Source organism: Pocillopora damicornis, chromosome 3 (genome assembly GCF_964200805.1).
Source record: "Pocillopora damicornis chromosome 3, jaPocDami1.2, whole genome shotgun sequence".
Taxonomy (NCBI): domain Eukaryota; kingdom Metazoa; phylum Cnidaria; class Anthozoa; order Scleractinia; family Pocilloporidae; genus Pocillopora; species Pocillopora damicornis.
This window is the reverse complement of record NC_142672.1, coordinates 166,591-181,319: the sequence shown is the minus strand read 5'-3', so window position 1 is coordinate 181,319 and position 14,729 is coordinate 166,591. Positions and strand designations below refer to the sequence as shown.

Here is a 14,729-nt window from a genome sequence, read left to right as displayed (position 1 = left end):
GTGATGTACAGTATTGTTGAGTATTTCTCCAAATAGAAAGTGGTTAATTGTATCCATCTTGATCCTTATCCTTTACAAACATTTAATATCCTGTACAAACATTTAATATCCTGTACGCAGTCTTTGCGCTTTTTCTGCATTTACGCATCTTTACGGAGCGCGGAACTTGTCTGTAAAGAAGAGGCTTTATATTTACGTTTCTTTATGCAAGAGTTAAAGATGTGTAGATTTGCAATTTCATGCTGTGCAAGTTATTAAGAACTACAAAGCGTTCACTATTGAGGGTTACAGTTCCAATAGTCCAGTCAGGCATAGGATTAGGGTTGGTCATGGGAAATGTATAGGTTTTAAGATTGTTTTGATCTAAGGTTGTGGAAAACACCAAAAAAGGGTACTGGAGAACAAACCCACAGGCTAAGAAGAGAGTACTTATTATAATTCAAGAAACATCAATCATATTAAAGGAAGTGCTTGACCTTTGTCAGAAGTTCATAAATCAATATGACCAACATTGATAACTAAGTTAACATTTAATTCTTTAAGTTACCATTGCACTTTCACAGTATGGATATTCAATAACTTTCCCTAATCAATTGACATTTAAATAAGCATCAAAAAGAATCTTTACATGTATCAAAAACTAGGTCTGTCACCACTTCACAAACAAAATCACATCAGTATAAAACTTGTCACTGCCAGTAGCAGTATAATTCTGTTTCTGAGGTACAGGAGACAGTACAAATAAAGATTTCAGTCATGAACAGTCAACAATGCATTTCTCACTGCAAACAGGTCTGCTTAGAAAAACAAACTTCTGTTAACCATCAGCTTTGTAACTTCTGCATGGTTACAATCACTGCTTTTGCATGATTCACCTTCCACCTTCCAATTTGTTATTTGAGTAGCTGAATCATGGATATTATATGCAAGTACTTCCAGTCATCTTTGTTGACTTCATCTGCTTCGCCTATTGAGGCCACTCATATTACGCACCTGTAAACAAGCGATGAAGTTCAATAGATTCATGCATTAATTAACCAATTAATATATTAAAAGGCTCAAGGCAAGGAGGGGTGTAACTTGTATTTGGACATAGTGTTATCAGTATTAGACAGCAGAGACCACTAACATACTGCCATCAAATTTTCAACACATTTCTAGTCAAGTTATGAATAGTTAAATTTCAGTCTTCCCCCATAACCCATTAACAGCTTGTATTATATTAATGTCAGCTGAAAAATCGGCACTATGATGTGCTACTATCACTAAAAGCTAACTTTAATCCCTTCCCTGACTGTTAGTGAATTAGCTGCTACAAACAGGAAAAGAAGTGCGGGACAGGGTGAGAATTAACCAATGAAAAATGATAAACAACACATAAAAATGAGAAGGAAGCCAGCTTAAAAATTTGTAGTAGATATTAATACAGTCGAACCTCAATTATCTGGACCTTGCTTATCCAGATTTCTCAATTATCCAGACTTTTTCTCTGGTTCCAATTTTGTTATGAATTTTTATTAAACATGATCAAGATCTGTAGCCATATTCTTTTTAAAACTACAGCATTGAAAAGTGAACTAAAGGCGAGTTTGTTTTGCTTTCAATAAGCAAAAGCAGCGTAAAGTAGCATTTGCACAAATAAATGAAGAACATTCCAATGAGGTCTAATTGGCTTAAAGTTGCTTTGTTGCTAAGTGAAATTTCACGCTCTATTGGCTCGTTCAGTGTGCTATGCAAGATAAACAAGCTACACAGCGTCACAAATGTTTATTTCCAATCAAGGAAAATATAATGAAATTTGCTGACAACTTGGATACCATTGAAGGACTGAAGCATAATCACCAAAAGTAGCACAAAATGAACAGCTTGATAAAGTGCTGATTAATTTAATTAATTGTTAATACACACATGTAAAAGTATTTGCTATAGACAGTGAAGATGTAGACCATATTTTTTACAAGAGGATATTTAAATGTTTTGTTCCATGACTAAATGCCCTTTTAATTTAATCAGTTTTTGTTCCTCATTAATACTCATATTCTTGATTATTTGTACCCTCAATTATATACAGACTATTTTGTCTGGTCCCGATGAGTCTGGATAATCAAGGTTCAACTGTATATATGATGTAGAGCAGACAACGCTCTCTAAAATATCAGTACTTTACACCATCTGTAATACATCCTAATGTATTTCAATGGTATGAAAAGCTCATGTTTCTTTCAAGTGATGGTTGGTGTTGCAACAATAGCCCTATTGCTATGATTAGAACCACTTCCAAAGAGGCAGTTTGAATAGGAAAGCAAAACATACTGTTGTAAAGGCAGCAGACAACAACTCAGCAGCATCTGATCCTGCTTTCTCAAGCTATAAAAACATCATTATTATTTTATTAAAGAGTTAATCATTCATGTCATTTAATATTAGTTCAAGTGAGCTCCCAGGTACAAACCCAACACCATAAACTGCTTTGATTGTTTACAATATGATGCGAAAATGAGCCTTGGGAACAGTCAAAGTTCATTGGCTGATTTATTTAATTCAATCAATAATCTTCTCTAAGTAGTGGACACTGTAAATACTTGCAGACAAGATCTTACTAAGTATACTTTTCCAACTTATAAAACTTGTGTAATTCACTGTGGCATAATTAACTTCACTTAGTAGTCTACATGTAAAAACATTTGCAAACATTTCAGCGCCTTCTTTATCATTGGTGTTAGTCATACAAAAACTGATGGTAGCAAAGGTGGTCAATTGATATTGGTGATTAATGACAATTGATGTTCTTCTGATTCATCAATTGTCAGTGATTTGCGATTATCAAATTAATGCAGTTGATCAATCCATAATCACAAAATGGATGGATTAGTTGACATTGATTGCTTGAATGTCATCTGTTTCATCAATTGTTCAGGTTCTGAAACTTACCTCCTTGTGCATTCAACTAAAAAGAGATAGGAAAATCTGCATTATTTATCATGATCAAACGATAATGTATCTAGGAGATGAACCTTAATCGTTCGTCTCATGATGGACTCAGTTTGGATATTGATCCGGATGTTTCAACTGCAATACTGCTAATCTTCATTAGGTGATGAGGTAGACTGTTTATGCGTCTCTATTTGTATGGAAATGCACCAATAGCAGCAAACCAACAAGCTACAAATAATGACACATGAACAATCAACCTTATCACCTGATGAATACTAGCAGTTTTGCAGTCAAAATGTCAGAATCAACATCCAAAGTGACTCCATTGTGAGACAAACAAAGAAAGTTCATCTCCTATTTTACACCATGATGAACAATAACCACATATTGTATTACAATAAATTATTTGTTTCCCTCATTTACTAACAGTTTCCTTGGCACCAATTAGTAAACCAATATCAGACATTCTTCTGTCAAGGAAACTCCAAGTATCTTCAAAATCAGATGACCTATCAGTAACCATGTAAAGTTCTGCAATGAAATAATAAACATACTATCAAGTTTTAGATTCTGTAAGATGAACAATTAAATTACAAGGTTCTGACCAAAATGAAGTATCCTTGTAAGGAAGGGAAGGACTGGAGAACGCCAGGAAAATAATACTCCTTCTCAGAGGAATGACAAGTTGATGTAATTTTCATAAACTATTCTAACAGCAACTCTGTCATTCTTACAGCAAATGACAAGAACCAGTACACATATTAAACTAATTTCTATAATGTCTGCTTACTTTAAACAAAAAAATAGTGTGCAGGAAAAGAAGTATTAACACTCAATGTTCTTCAATCAGCCCAGACATGAAATTCATACTGAGTGAAGCCAATTATATTATCGAAGGTAGTCCAACTGAAATATGACCTCTCTCATTTTCTGATGGACGTCATATGTGACTATGATGCCATAACTGAATTTTAAAACAACATTGCAGCCATTACAAATATTCCTTTAGCTCACAGTGCCTCCCCTCCGGAACATCCTATCAAAATATTGTTTAAATAAATTATTTGTAATTTATCATATCTTCATGGTTTTAACTGACCTGTGGCACCATACAGTCCTGCCAATACTCCTCTCTTTGTATACCAGTTTACCTGTAAGGTGTTACGCATTATTAGTTAATTATTGATTTACTTTATGGCTGTTATGACACAAGACTTTAATACCCATACAGTTACCACAAGTTGTATTTGTGGCAAATTAACTTGCTTGATATCAATTTCATAAACATTGTGGTTATATCCACTATAGAGAATACAGAAGCAGTTTTTTCATGATGTAGTCATTTTGAATGTGGTTTTATATATATATTGAAAGTAACTGTCATGAGACAAGGCAGGGGTGGTAATGCCTTCATATTATAATGCAGGGAGAGAAAGTAATTTAATGATTTGAAAATTGTTACTTCAGATCTCTAATTATTGTTATTTCCATGTCTAGTAAAATTGAGTTTGTGTGGGAAATATATTTGCTGCTGACACATACATCACTTGATACTGAATTTAAAAGCAAGGTATTATGTTTTCACTTCTTACATCTGTTGAGGTGTCACCAGCATGATACCATATCTCATCTACCAAATATGCAACATTCTTCAAGGCATCAGGAGCATTCTGAGGTAATAACATCAAACCCATGGCCTGTGTGCAAAAGGGAACAGAAAATTGGCAATTAACCTTTAGGATGCAACTAACATTCATCATCTATAAAAACACAACTTATTATTATTGTAATATAATAATATTATCACAACAAAGCTGGACAAATCCATTAACATTCAGGTTTAAACACATACAGTCCTTGAGAATTTCAGCCTTTATGACTCTTTACTCCTTTAATTTCATGTCCAATACTTTTGTTAATATCCTTTCTGACCCTGGTAAGCATGCCTTCCACATTAATTTCTGGAGTCCAGCTATGTAAGGTACCTCTAGCCTGAACTGCAACACTCTGAGGGTTTCTAAAGGACCAATTGTTAACAAGACAACTAGGACCTTCTTGAAGTTCCAGATTAGCAATCCCAGCTGCAACCATTTTGGTCACCAGGGTGGCTAATAATTTTTTTTATTTTTTGCTGAATGGTCAATTGTAACATTTTCACAAAATAATAAAAGTTGAGTTTGGGGTGCACATCTCATCTCTTTTATCAAAAAAGTTTGTCAAAGTGTTGTCCTTCAAGGCTCAGCACTCTTCCATAGTAATTAACCCTTGTCCCCTCACTGTTTTACAAAAGTACAAAGTACAATAATTGCTTAGGGTTAGGGCTAAACCCTAAGCAATTATTTCTTTCTGCATCTCCAAGAACACCTTAACAATGTACAAAGAAATGACAAGGTGGCATCCAAACCAGTCACTAGATACTTTAATCTCCCTAACCATTCTTAGCAGCTGCAAAACTCTAGAACAAAAATTTATCTTCCAAATCAGCACTCATAATGCACATGGTATCAACAAGTGCTTTTCATTAAAATATTCCTTCTTGTTTTTTCATCACCATATTCCTACCAATAGGGTTGCTCCATTTTCTGCATATAAACACACATACAACCCAAAATTCCCACAATTGCCTTAAAAAAAGGGCTAACACTCAAAACCTCAGCTTTGAAACTCTTTACATTTTCAAGTCAGTTGACATCTAGATAGGCATTTTACTTACCTGAGGCCACTGGTCAATAAATGGAATGAGCATTCTCAGTCGCACTTCCACAGCATCACGGATTATCATCTGAGAACTCTTTCGCCTGAACAAAGTTGAATTAATTCAACTAAGTGAAACTAATTAATGACTTTTACAATTTTCATTTGATAACTAATCTATTTGGTGTAATAAAAAATTTAAAAATGCATTTTCTCTTCTTAATATATTTTCAAAATCTCAAAAGGCAATTTTAACCCCAAGTGCAGTTTATTGGCAATTATGGTGAAAATGGCCTGCATTACTTACAAAGAGCCATGGAGATTACATGATTACAATGAACAAAACTATTATTTGAACACATATAACATGAATAAGATAGATTTATTATCCAACTGCACTAAGTAGAGTACAAATAATGCACAAATTCAATATAAATATCACATGATCATTATTTTGTCTTGGAAAAAACCTGTTTAACTGATCAGCAGCGCATGCTTCACTTCAGTCTCTATCTGCTTCACTTTTCTTACCTGATAAGAAATGCGCATAAAATAGAGCAGTTGGATAGTAAATAACTAAATAGGCACTTTGGTGTGTAGTATCACTGATTATTTTTAACTCTTTGTCAAATGAAGCACCATTCATAAAAATTCTCAGCCCTACTATAGACCAGAATTTCTAGTAAGATATCTTTACTTGTAAGTAGTATCCTTGGGACACAGAATCAAATTTACTCTACATTGAAAAAAGCATCTTAACAGCACTAACAATGGGACTCCAGATGTTTCCTCCTTCCCTGCTGATTTAGACAGTGAAACAAGATGATCTGCCAAACGAACATTACAGTCCTCAGTGAAATGAAGGACTAAATCCCCAGCACCTCGAGGGAACATGCCCTCTGCCATTGCAGACAGCCCCACAGCACTTGCTCCAGCTTCTATAGCTTCTGAACTCCAACCTAACTCATGCACATGTTCAAGTGCAGCATTAAGGATATGTTCTCGCACATCTGTTTCTTGATCTTCATCTGCATCAATAAAGGCAGCTCCATCATCATCACCAAAGTATTTCTTGTTTGCACTCTCAGTACTTGCACTGTCAAATGCTTCATTTCTATATTCATCAAAAATCACAAGCAGTAGTAATTTCTTTTCCATTTAGAAAAATATCAGAATTTGGAAATAGTAATAGAGAGGAAAGAAAATAAACGTTCATCAAGAATTTCAACAACCACCTCACTACAATTACAACAGCCACTTTCCATTCCTTTTAGTAGACATGGCAGCCTATTTGTAACAGGAATAATAAATCAACCATAATTCGTTCCCCATACTACTCCTTATAACGTGTTTCAATTCTCAACGGTTCCTCTCTTAACTTAACAATGAGTCACACTACGCGTGACGTTTTGACGTAATCGTTTGCTTTCTCTCGAGACGTGAGCTTGGGCCTCCTGTGATTTTTAAAAGACGGCTATATACAAAATTCCAGTGTAAAATGTATTCATAATTTATTATTGGCAAGGTTTGTTTTTATTTTGTTTGATTCAAAGCTCAGTAACAGCTATGCATGTAGAGTTTTTTTCCTAAAGAATTTCTACGTAATCAAAAGGGCGCAGTAAACTGATTTGTCTGATATCATCAGTGATAGTCTGATAGTCTCATAACACAATAATCTGCCGCCTACCGACTGTCCGCTGAGTTTTGTTTCTCCTCCGATAAGTTATATGAGGACTTTTGCAGCCATCTGCTTGGGATACCTGTGCAATAGGACCATGTGATCATAATTTAAATGTAGCAAAAAAGTCAGTGAAAATAACTAAACCGGCTGTTTCTTAACTCGGTTATGCAAGCAGATTTTCAAAAACTGATGCTGCTGCAAGAACCTCGCTTATTTCACACTCTTGCGTAACCTTAATTCAATCCAGCAGCGGAAGCAGTTTCAAGAAAAACTCTTTTTAGGGCGAATGATAAAAAACTCACCAAATAATCCTCGACGTATCAACCCAACCTGGCTTTGCAAGACCATGCGAATCGCAGAGGAAGTCGCCATGTTTGTTTTGTTTCCATACGAAATGCAAACGAGTAAGACTGGACTCTAGGAGATCTTGGAAATGAATGCAATGATCTGATACACTAATTAATGAAGACTTCGAAACGCAAGATAAGGTTCCAGTGAATGACATAAAGAATGTCTTAGCGTATTCTTGTTCGTACCACCCGCAAATGTAGAGTCCTGCTCTTATCCTCCATTGGTTTAAAATCAAATCTACCAGTTAAAACGAACAATTATCCACTAACCACGCAGGATCGACTGAGAAAACAAATTTATTGAGCAGTAACCTTTTTTAGTCACTTTTGAAAGACGCACGAAAGATTTGTATCAACACACAAAGCAGCCGTGATAATGATGTATTTTCCTAAAATATTTCATTTTATCACTTTACATTTGTTGGTGGTTTCTTTGGCTTCTCAGGAAGAGCAACACACCAGAAGATCGTACACAGTCAACCCAGGAAAGGTGAATAGCTATGGTTCTTTTCCTCCGTTTCCATGCTTCTCCGGTATTCGATTAAATTTTCAAATAAGAGTTCTGAACATAAGCAAAACAGGATTGTTCTCTTTTGCTTGTCTTGTGAAATCACTGCTGAAAAAAATATATTATAGTACAATTAAGCTGATTTTCTTGTCTAACAGGTTCAATCCGGTCAACAAATATAAATTAATAGGATATGTAATGTAAATTTAGCGTTATTAGTTTAAGTGCGTACATGTGTTTAAGTAGACTACCTCCTGATTAAGAATTGAGAAAGGTTTTTTTTTTTAAATCTGCGTTTTCTTCACGAAAATTCGTGGCTGGATATCAGGAAAGTTGTTATTTGACTGTGAATACTGCCATGTGCTCGTGGACAAATGGAGCCTGGCTCGATATGAAGATCTGTAAATAAGGAGTCGATTGGAAAAATTGCAGTTACTTTGCAACCGACTTTATATACACGAACAAGTAAACAGTTCTGTTCATTTCCCCAGACTGCAGCCAGTATGAGCCAAATGAGTAGTTAAAACTGCTAACTTTGAACTATATGAAATCCTTTGTTCATATAAAGGCTTTTCACATTGTAAGGCTATATAGTCCTTCGTCTTTCACATATAGGAAATCGTGTTCTACATTGTTCTGTTTTGTTTGCTTTTTCTTTTTCTTTTTTTTTTCAGTTGCTTACCGAGTGCGACTTCACTGTTTAATCACCGAACGGTATTTACAACAAAAATTACAACGTTGCAGGCTCTAAGATTGAACCCATGACTTTCGCAATACCTGTGAATAGCTAAGCCGTCTGGGGCCAAAAAAATCAGTTCGACCAATGCTTGTAACGAAAACAAAGACTCCCGAAAACGAAGATCCTTTATTTTCTTTATTAAGACATGATCTTGTTATGGTTTCTCACCGGAAATATCCATCTCCGGTTTTATTATTTTTAACAGCGGTAAAGCATGCAATAAAACAATGGTTTTATAAAAAAGACCCCATAAACGAAGACCTGAAAACCAAGACACGAAAACTAAGAGCCCAAAACAGAGACCCGAAAACAAAGCTTGCTCGGAAAAAATTCGTGCTGGTATAATTGTGTTGGAGATTGTTTAAAAATCGGCATCGGATATTTCCAGTGCCGATTTTAAGAAATCAGAACAAGATCATGTTAAATAAAGAAAACAAAGAGGTCTTTGTTTTCGGGTCTTCTTATTTGGGTCTTCCGTGTCGTTTACTGGTCTTCGTTTTCGTGTCTTAGGTCTTAGGTCTTAGCTTTCAGAGGTCTTCGTTTTCGCTACAACCGTTCGACCATGTAGAACTCAAAAAAAAAATTATTATGTATAATATTACGGCGTGTCGCTATTTTGTCGGTTTGTCGAGAATCAGATGAAGAAAACTGAGAAGGCAACGTCATTAAAACTGCTGTAATAATTATTGAACGTTCATACGAGATTGTCATGCGCAGGGCACAGAGAAAAAAAGAAAGCAGAACAATCTAGCAGCATGTTGAAAGCAACCGTATGGAGATTATCCTTATCACTTTTTTTCTCGTTGCAGCTAGGGAGGGTTTATTCTACTTGGAATTGATCGATAAACCTATAACCTGATCTGCCTAGAGGAGTAGTGTGTTGATCGAGTTTTTTTTTTGTGACGAAATAGATCCTGCTGTTTTCTCTAACGGAAAACGATCCTGAATAACAGACCAAGTCAAATATCAGTTTGTTCTAGAGGCAAAGATCCTGTGAAATATTGAAAATTACGAAATGATATTTCAGATTTTGTTTTGTCCGTCGGCTCGTGCCGGACCACCAGGCCCTCCTGGACCCCCGGGTCTTCCAGGAAGAGACGGGCGAGATGGAAGAGATTGCCCCCCCTGTAACTGTGCGTCAGTGCCGTCCCCTCCAGTGGAAAGTCCTTGCCCGGGATCTCCACCGCCAGTACCTCAAGGCCCACCAGTGGGAGGGTAGGTACATTACTATTTGCTACCAGCGTGTCGAATTCTTTACATCTCTGAATGGGCTAGTTTTTCGTGGTACTCAATAAGCCCAGAAGAGATTTTCAAAGCAAGAAAAAAAGGATAGTCGTTATGTGTGTGTGGGGTAGGATAATTCTAGGGTGTTTATTACTGAGGCAGACAAGGACACAGATGTGGCAAAATTGAATTAAGTGTGTAACTATCAGGGTTCCAGGGTTCATTTAACATTCACGGCTTATACAGGACGTGAAAAAAAAAAAAAAAAAAAAAAAAAAAAAAACAGATCGAAGCGTCGGGTAAAAAAGTTCCACTTACATCCTTCCCTGGCCAAACCGGACAAACAGCAAACCTTTGAATCAAAGAAAATTTTTAATTTTATCGCTTAAACTACCGATTGTAGTCCTGATCATAATTGTGCCATTATTGCAGAGAGGTTCCACATGTTCACATTACAGGACAGGCACGCGATCTTGGAGATCAAACAGATCAGAGCGGAAGTGGAGACAGAGAATAAATTATCAAATATTGTAACTTGAGTGATGATTTAGAAACTTGAGTGCGTTACATTATAGCTTATTATAGCTAATGAAATAGTTAATCGTTGTTTGCTGTTTGTCCGGCTTTAGCAATATAGTAGACGAGCACTTGAACACTCATTTCTTAATTCACACATAGGAATACTAAAGCCAAAAGGTAAATGACAAACTTTCTTTAAATAGTTCTGCCAAAAAAAATAAAACCTGTCGGGCAAACAACATCAGGCTTTTTGGATTTTTTTTCTTTTTTCCAATGTTCTCGTATTAATTTTGTGGGCTCGTAAGACATAAGCGATGGTATTTGTAGATGTTTATTGTCTTTGACTTTCAGTTTGGCTAATTACTTGATTGGTTATTGATTTTTATTCACTATTACGTACAAAATCATCAGAGACACACGGGTCTCCTTTTCAATAAAGTCGACGCAGTCAAGCAAGTTTTTTTTTTTAATATCTAGTGGAAAGTTTTGCTCCAAGTTGTGAGTTATGGTTTGTTCAAAATAACTGAGTACACGGAAATTTGAATCAAGCACTAAGACGCAGGGTACCTCGTTTTATGTTAGACACCATTTAGCGATTTTTCGTAACAGACAAAAATTGTTTAATACGATAAATATTTATGTTTGTACCCTTCCGTTTTCTACAAATAGAAACATTTTAAATTTTCTCACTATTAAATGTGTACTTCTACCGAATGAAAAAAATTAATAAAAGCTTTTTGTAAATGTTGTTTGCGTTGGTCAATTAACTGATTGGCAGCTTAATGACCTAATTTATCATAAAGGTTAGTTTCTATCAATGTGATGCTACCACTGCTCCGCAACTTAAATCCGATACACACTGCATGGATAAATCAACAATTATTTTAAATGTGCTCCGTTGTTCTAAAAATAGAAAAATGGGCACTCATGAAATTCAGTCTGTGTGGTATGAGAGTTTATGAAAAGGAAAGAAGAAAATGACAATAACTGTCAGTGAATCAAATTAGCATGGAATGATCATATTAAACTTAAAAGATTCGATGATAACTGGAGCCAAGATTTTTTTGGGTTCGGCGGAAAATCATGGAAGGTAACTGATATTCAAGTAAGATGTGTTTTAAGGGGATTTACGGAGAACTCTGACGAATAGATTTTAAAAGTTTAATCATCTCGAGGCAAAACTTCCCAAGATGGACAAGGCCGGATCGAAAGATACTATTTTAATCGAAGTTTGTAATAAACACAGAGTTTGAACTATTGCATGCCCTTATAATTACCCAAACCAAGGTGACAGTAGTTTGTAATAAATAGTAACCAAAGGGAAGAAATCACTTATCCAAGGGAAATTATTTCCATTTGAGGAAAGGGTGTTATAGCTTAAATGTACAAAATGTCAGACAAAATCGTCCATGTAGTTTTCAATGTATTTAATGATGAAAATATTTTCCCCTTTAAATCAGCCCTCCTGAAGGACTTGGATCCGCTCACAATCCGGCAAAATCCTGCGATGAAATCTATCATTCAATATCAGCAGGTGTTCAAAGTGGGGTTTTCTGGCTCCAGGCTGCTCGCGGCAGCCCATACCAGGTTAGTGTCCTAGCATTCATGATAAAGAGATAAAGTCCCATGACCTTTGTCTTCCTTCTATAATAGTGAACCATAATAGGCAATCTTGTTTTTTTTAATATCACGAACTTTCTCTTAGAATCTTTTTGAAATGTGATTTATTTAGAGAAGTAATTTTTATAATTCTTTTCATTAAATCTTTTGATCACTTGTATAACTAGTAAGGATAATACTCTATATGAAATGCTTAGGCACATTGCGAAATTATCACATCGGCGTGTAAAGACAATGGAGGCTGGACACTAGTTGCACGAGTGGCTGGAATGTCCGGAGATTTCTCACCCACAAGTCCTCTCTGGGCCAATGAGGATGTAGTTAGCCCCTGGGATGCAGCTGACATTACAAAAACAACATCTATGAAAAATCCCGGTTGGTTCTCTGTACCAAATCGAGTTATACGCATGTGCTACAGCGGTCCTCGTAGTGACTGCGCGACATTCACCCACAACAGAGGTCTGACTCTTACCCAGCTCTTCGCAACTCAGTTCGCAGTAGAAGTTCAAGAGGAGTACACTTTTGAAACGTTGATGAAAAAACTTGGCAAACACTTGGACTTGGGGCACCTAAAAACTGTAAGTAAATCGAATCAAAATCATATTCGCTAGACCGGTAAACTATGCTTGTTTTTAAACTATGCAGTGTTAAGCTTTTTGTTTGCCTTAGGGTTCTAGGGCATTTTCAAAAGAAAGATTTTATCTTAATTTAAAACTAAAGAAAAAAGAGCATCAACTGTTGTCATAAAGTGAAGAGATTATGAAATGGATTACAAGCAAATAACTCAACAGTATAAAATTGACAGTTCGCAATTTTCCTTACATCCACACTTCCATAATTGTGTCTTGCAAGGAATGGTGCGGCCTCAATTTAGGAAATCTTTGTAACTTGGTAGCGGATCCAAATAAGGAGCCTGGAACTCATGTCTGTCGCATAGGCTGTATTGGTGACACCAGTCTTCCTCGATCACCTAATGGCTGCAACCCTGACGACTATTCACTTGGGATCGGTGTGTCAAGCTGCAACTCTCCACACGGTTGTCACGGTCACGTGTCAACAACAAGTAGCTTGCACTTTAGTATGTATTCAAGATATGGGGATTATCAACAAACGGCATTCATTTATGTAAAATAAATCAAAACTTAGTTTGGCTATCCTTCGATCAAACATACAATATCGCCGTACCAACTCATTTTCAATTAGAACGTCATAAACTTTCTTTATTTACCTCTCTACCATACGAGATATTTACAATTTGAAGGAAAGAATAGAGAAACTAACCAGCTGAAAAAAATATCAGGCTGCAAAGATATTTTCCAAAATACATGTCTGCAATACAACAAAAATAAAAATATCAAAGCTTACAACCAGTTTACTGATATAATCAGTCATATGCAGGAGAAAGCTTATTTTTGTTTGTTTTTTAAGTAAAATTGCATTTTGTGCGACTTGTAAGAGTTCGTGTAAAAGTAATAATCTATTATATGAAAGATGCTTCGATGCTTTTCTAAGGTTTTGTCAATAGCATACAAGGTTTTCATGCATTATCCCTTTATTTTCACTCTTAAGCTAAATCAAGCCAGAGCCTCACCAGTCGTAAATTGATACATGTTACTCTCAATTTTACTACATTTTGTGGGAAATATGAGCTATTCCATACATTGAGACTATCAAGGGAGAGTAAATTCAGCTATTGATTTTGAAAGTAATTTTATATAATGTGGGATTATTCTCTTCTTTGTGAAGTTTTTGTTTAGTTAAGAGTCGCGGTGCCTTGGTGTGAAACTCTGTCTCAAGCATTAAATAAAAATACAAGCGTCTCCGTGTCTTTTCTTTATTGAGAAACAAGTTTTAAATCTTACAAACGCAATTTCAACTACAGGAGCTTTACACTGGCATATTTTCGGAGGCAATTTATTCGTCAAATCCGGGGCATTTGCTCGACTTGTGAACTGGATTGTTTCAATGACTTCCCAACCTGCCAATGAAAAAGCCCTTGAAGCGAAGTTATCCTGGTGTTAACTGGGCGTTCGCCGATTTTCGGAGGGGTTGTTCGTTGTCTTAAATTTAACGGAAGTCATCCACTTTCAAGTGCAAATTGTTCTTGCAGCTTTCAGGTTTGAGATTTCAAAACTTCACTGTGTCCATTTTTGGGGACTCGTCAAGACTTTTCAACATTTTTATTTCGAATTTCGTATATCTGCGGCTCAACATAAGCCCATGTTCAGGTGCTGTACGGCACTGAGATGGTAAGTAAAGAATTATAATAATTTTCTGATATTAATCTGTTTTAAGATCGGTTTGTTTGCTTGATGACTTAACAAGAGTGACCTAATAATTTTAAATAAACAAAATAATTGATCAATAAAAGATGAATTGAAGAAATAAAATATGTTAATTACTAATAACAGTAATTAACTCTTGAAGAAATAACGTCATCGAGCATGTTCTAAGAAAATT

At 35.7% G+C, this 14,729-nt stretch overlaps 2 protein-coding genes across 2 annotated transcripts; one reads left to right on the top strand and one right to left on the bottom strand.

Moving 5' to 3' along the window:
* Positions 1-511: 511 nt before the first annotated feature.
* On the bottom strand, positions 512-7,700 carry LOC113673934 (ubiquinone biosynthesis protein COQ9-B, mitochondrial). The gene is made up of 9 exons (XM_027190402.2): positions 7,612-7,700; positions 7,316-7,388; positions 6,398-6,742; positions 5,648-5,732; positions 4,527-4,631; positions 4,034-4,085; positions 3,362-3,465; positions 2,314-2,367; positions 512-993 (listed from the first exon to the last, which is right to left on the bottom strand). The coding sequence occupies exons 1-9, from the start codon at positions 7,679-7,681 to the stop codon at positions 955-957; spliced, it is 927 nt and encodes a 308-aa protein (XP_027046203.2). The 5' UTR covers positions 7,682-7,700; the 3' UTR covers positions 512-954.
* Positions 7,701-7,766: 66 nt separating this feature from the next.
* LOC113673933 (uncharacterized) lies at positions 7,767-14,089 on the top strand. The gene is made up of 5 exons (XM_027190401.2): positions 7,767-8,149; positions 9,934-10,121; positions 12,110-12,236; positions 12,467-12,847; positions 13,122-14,089. Exons 1-5 carry the CDS (start codon positions 8,036-8,038, stop codon positions 13,401-13,403), a joined length of 1,092 nt encoding a protein of 363 aa, XP_027046202.2. The 5' UTR covers positions 7,767-8,035; the 3' UTR covers positions 13,404-14,089.
* The last annotated feature ends 640 nt before the right edge of the window (positions 14,090-14,729 follow it).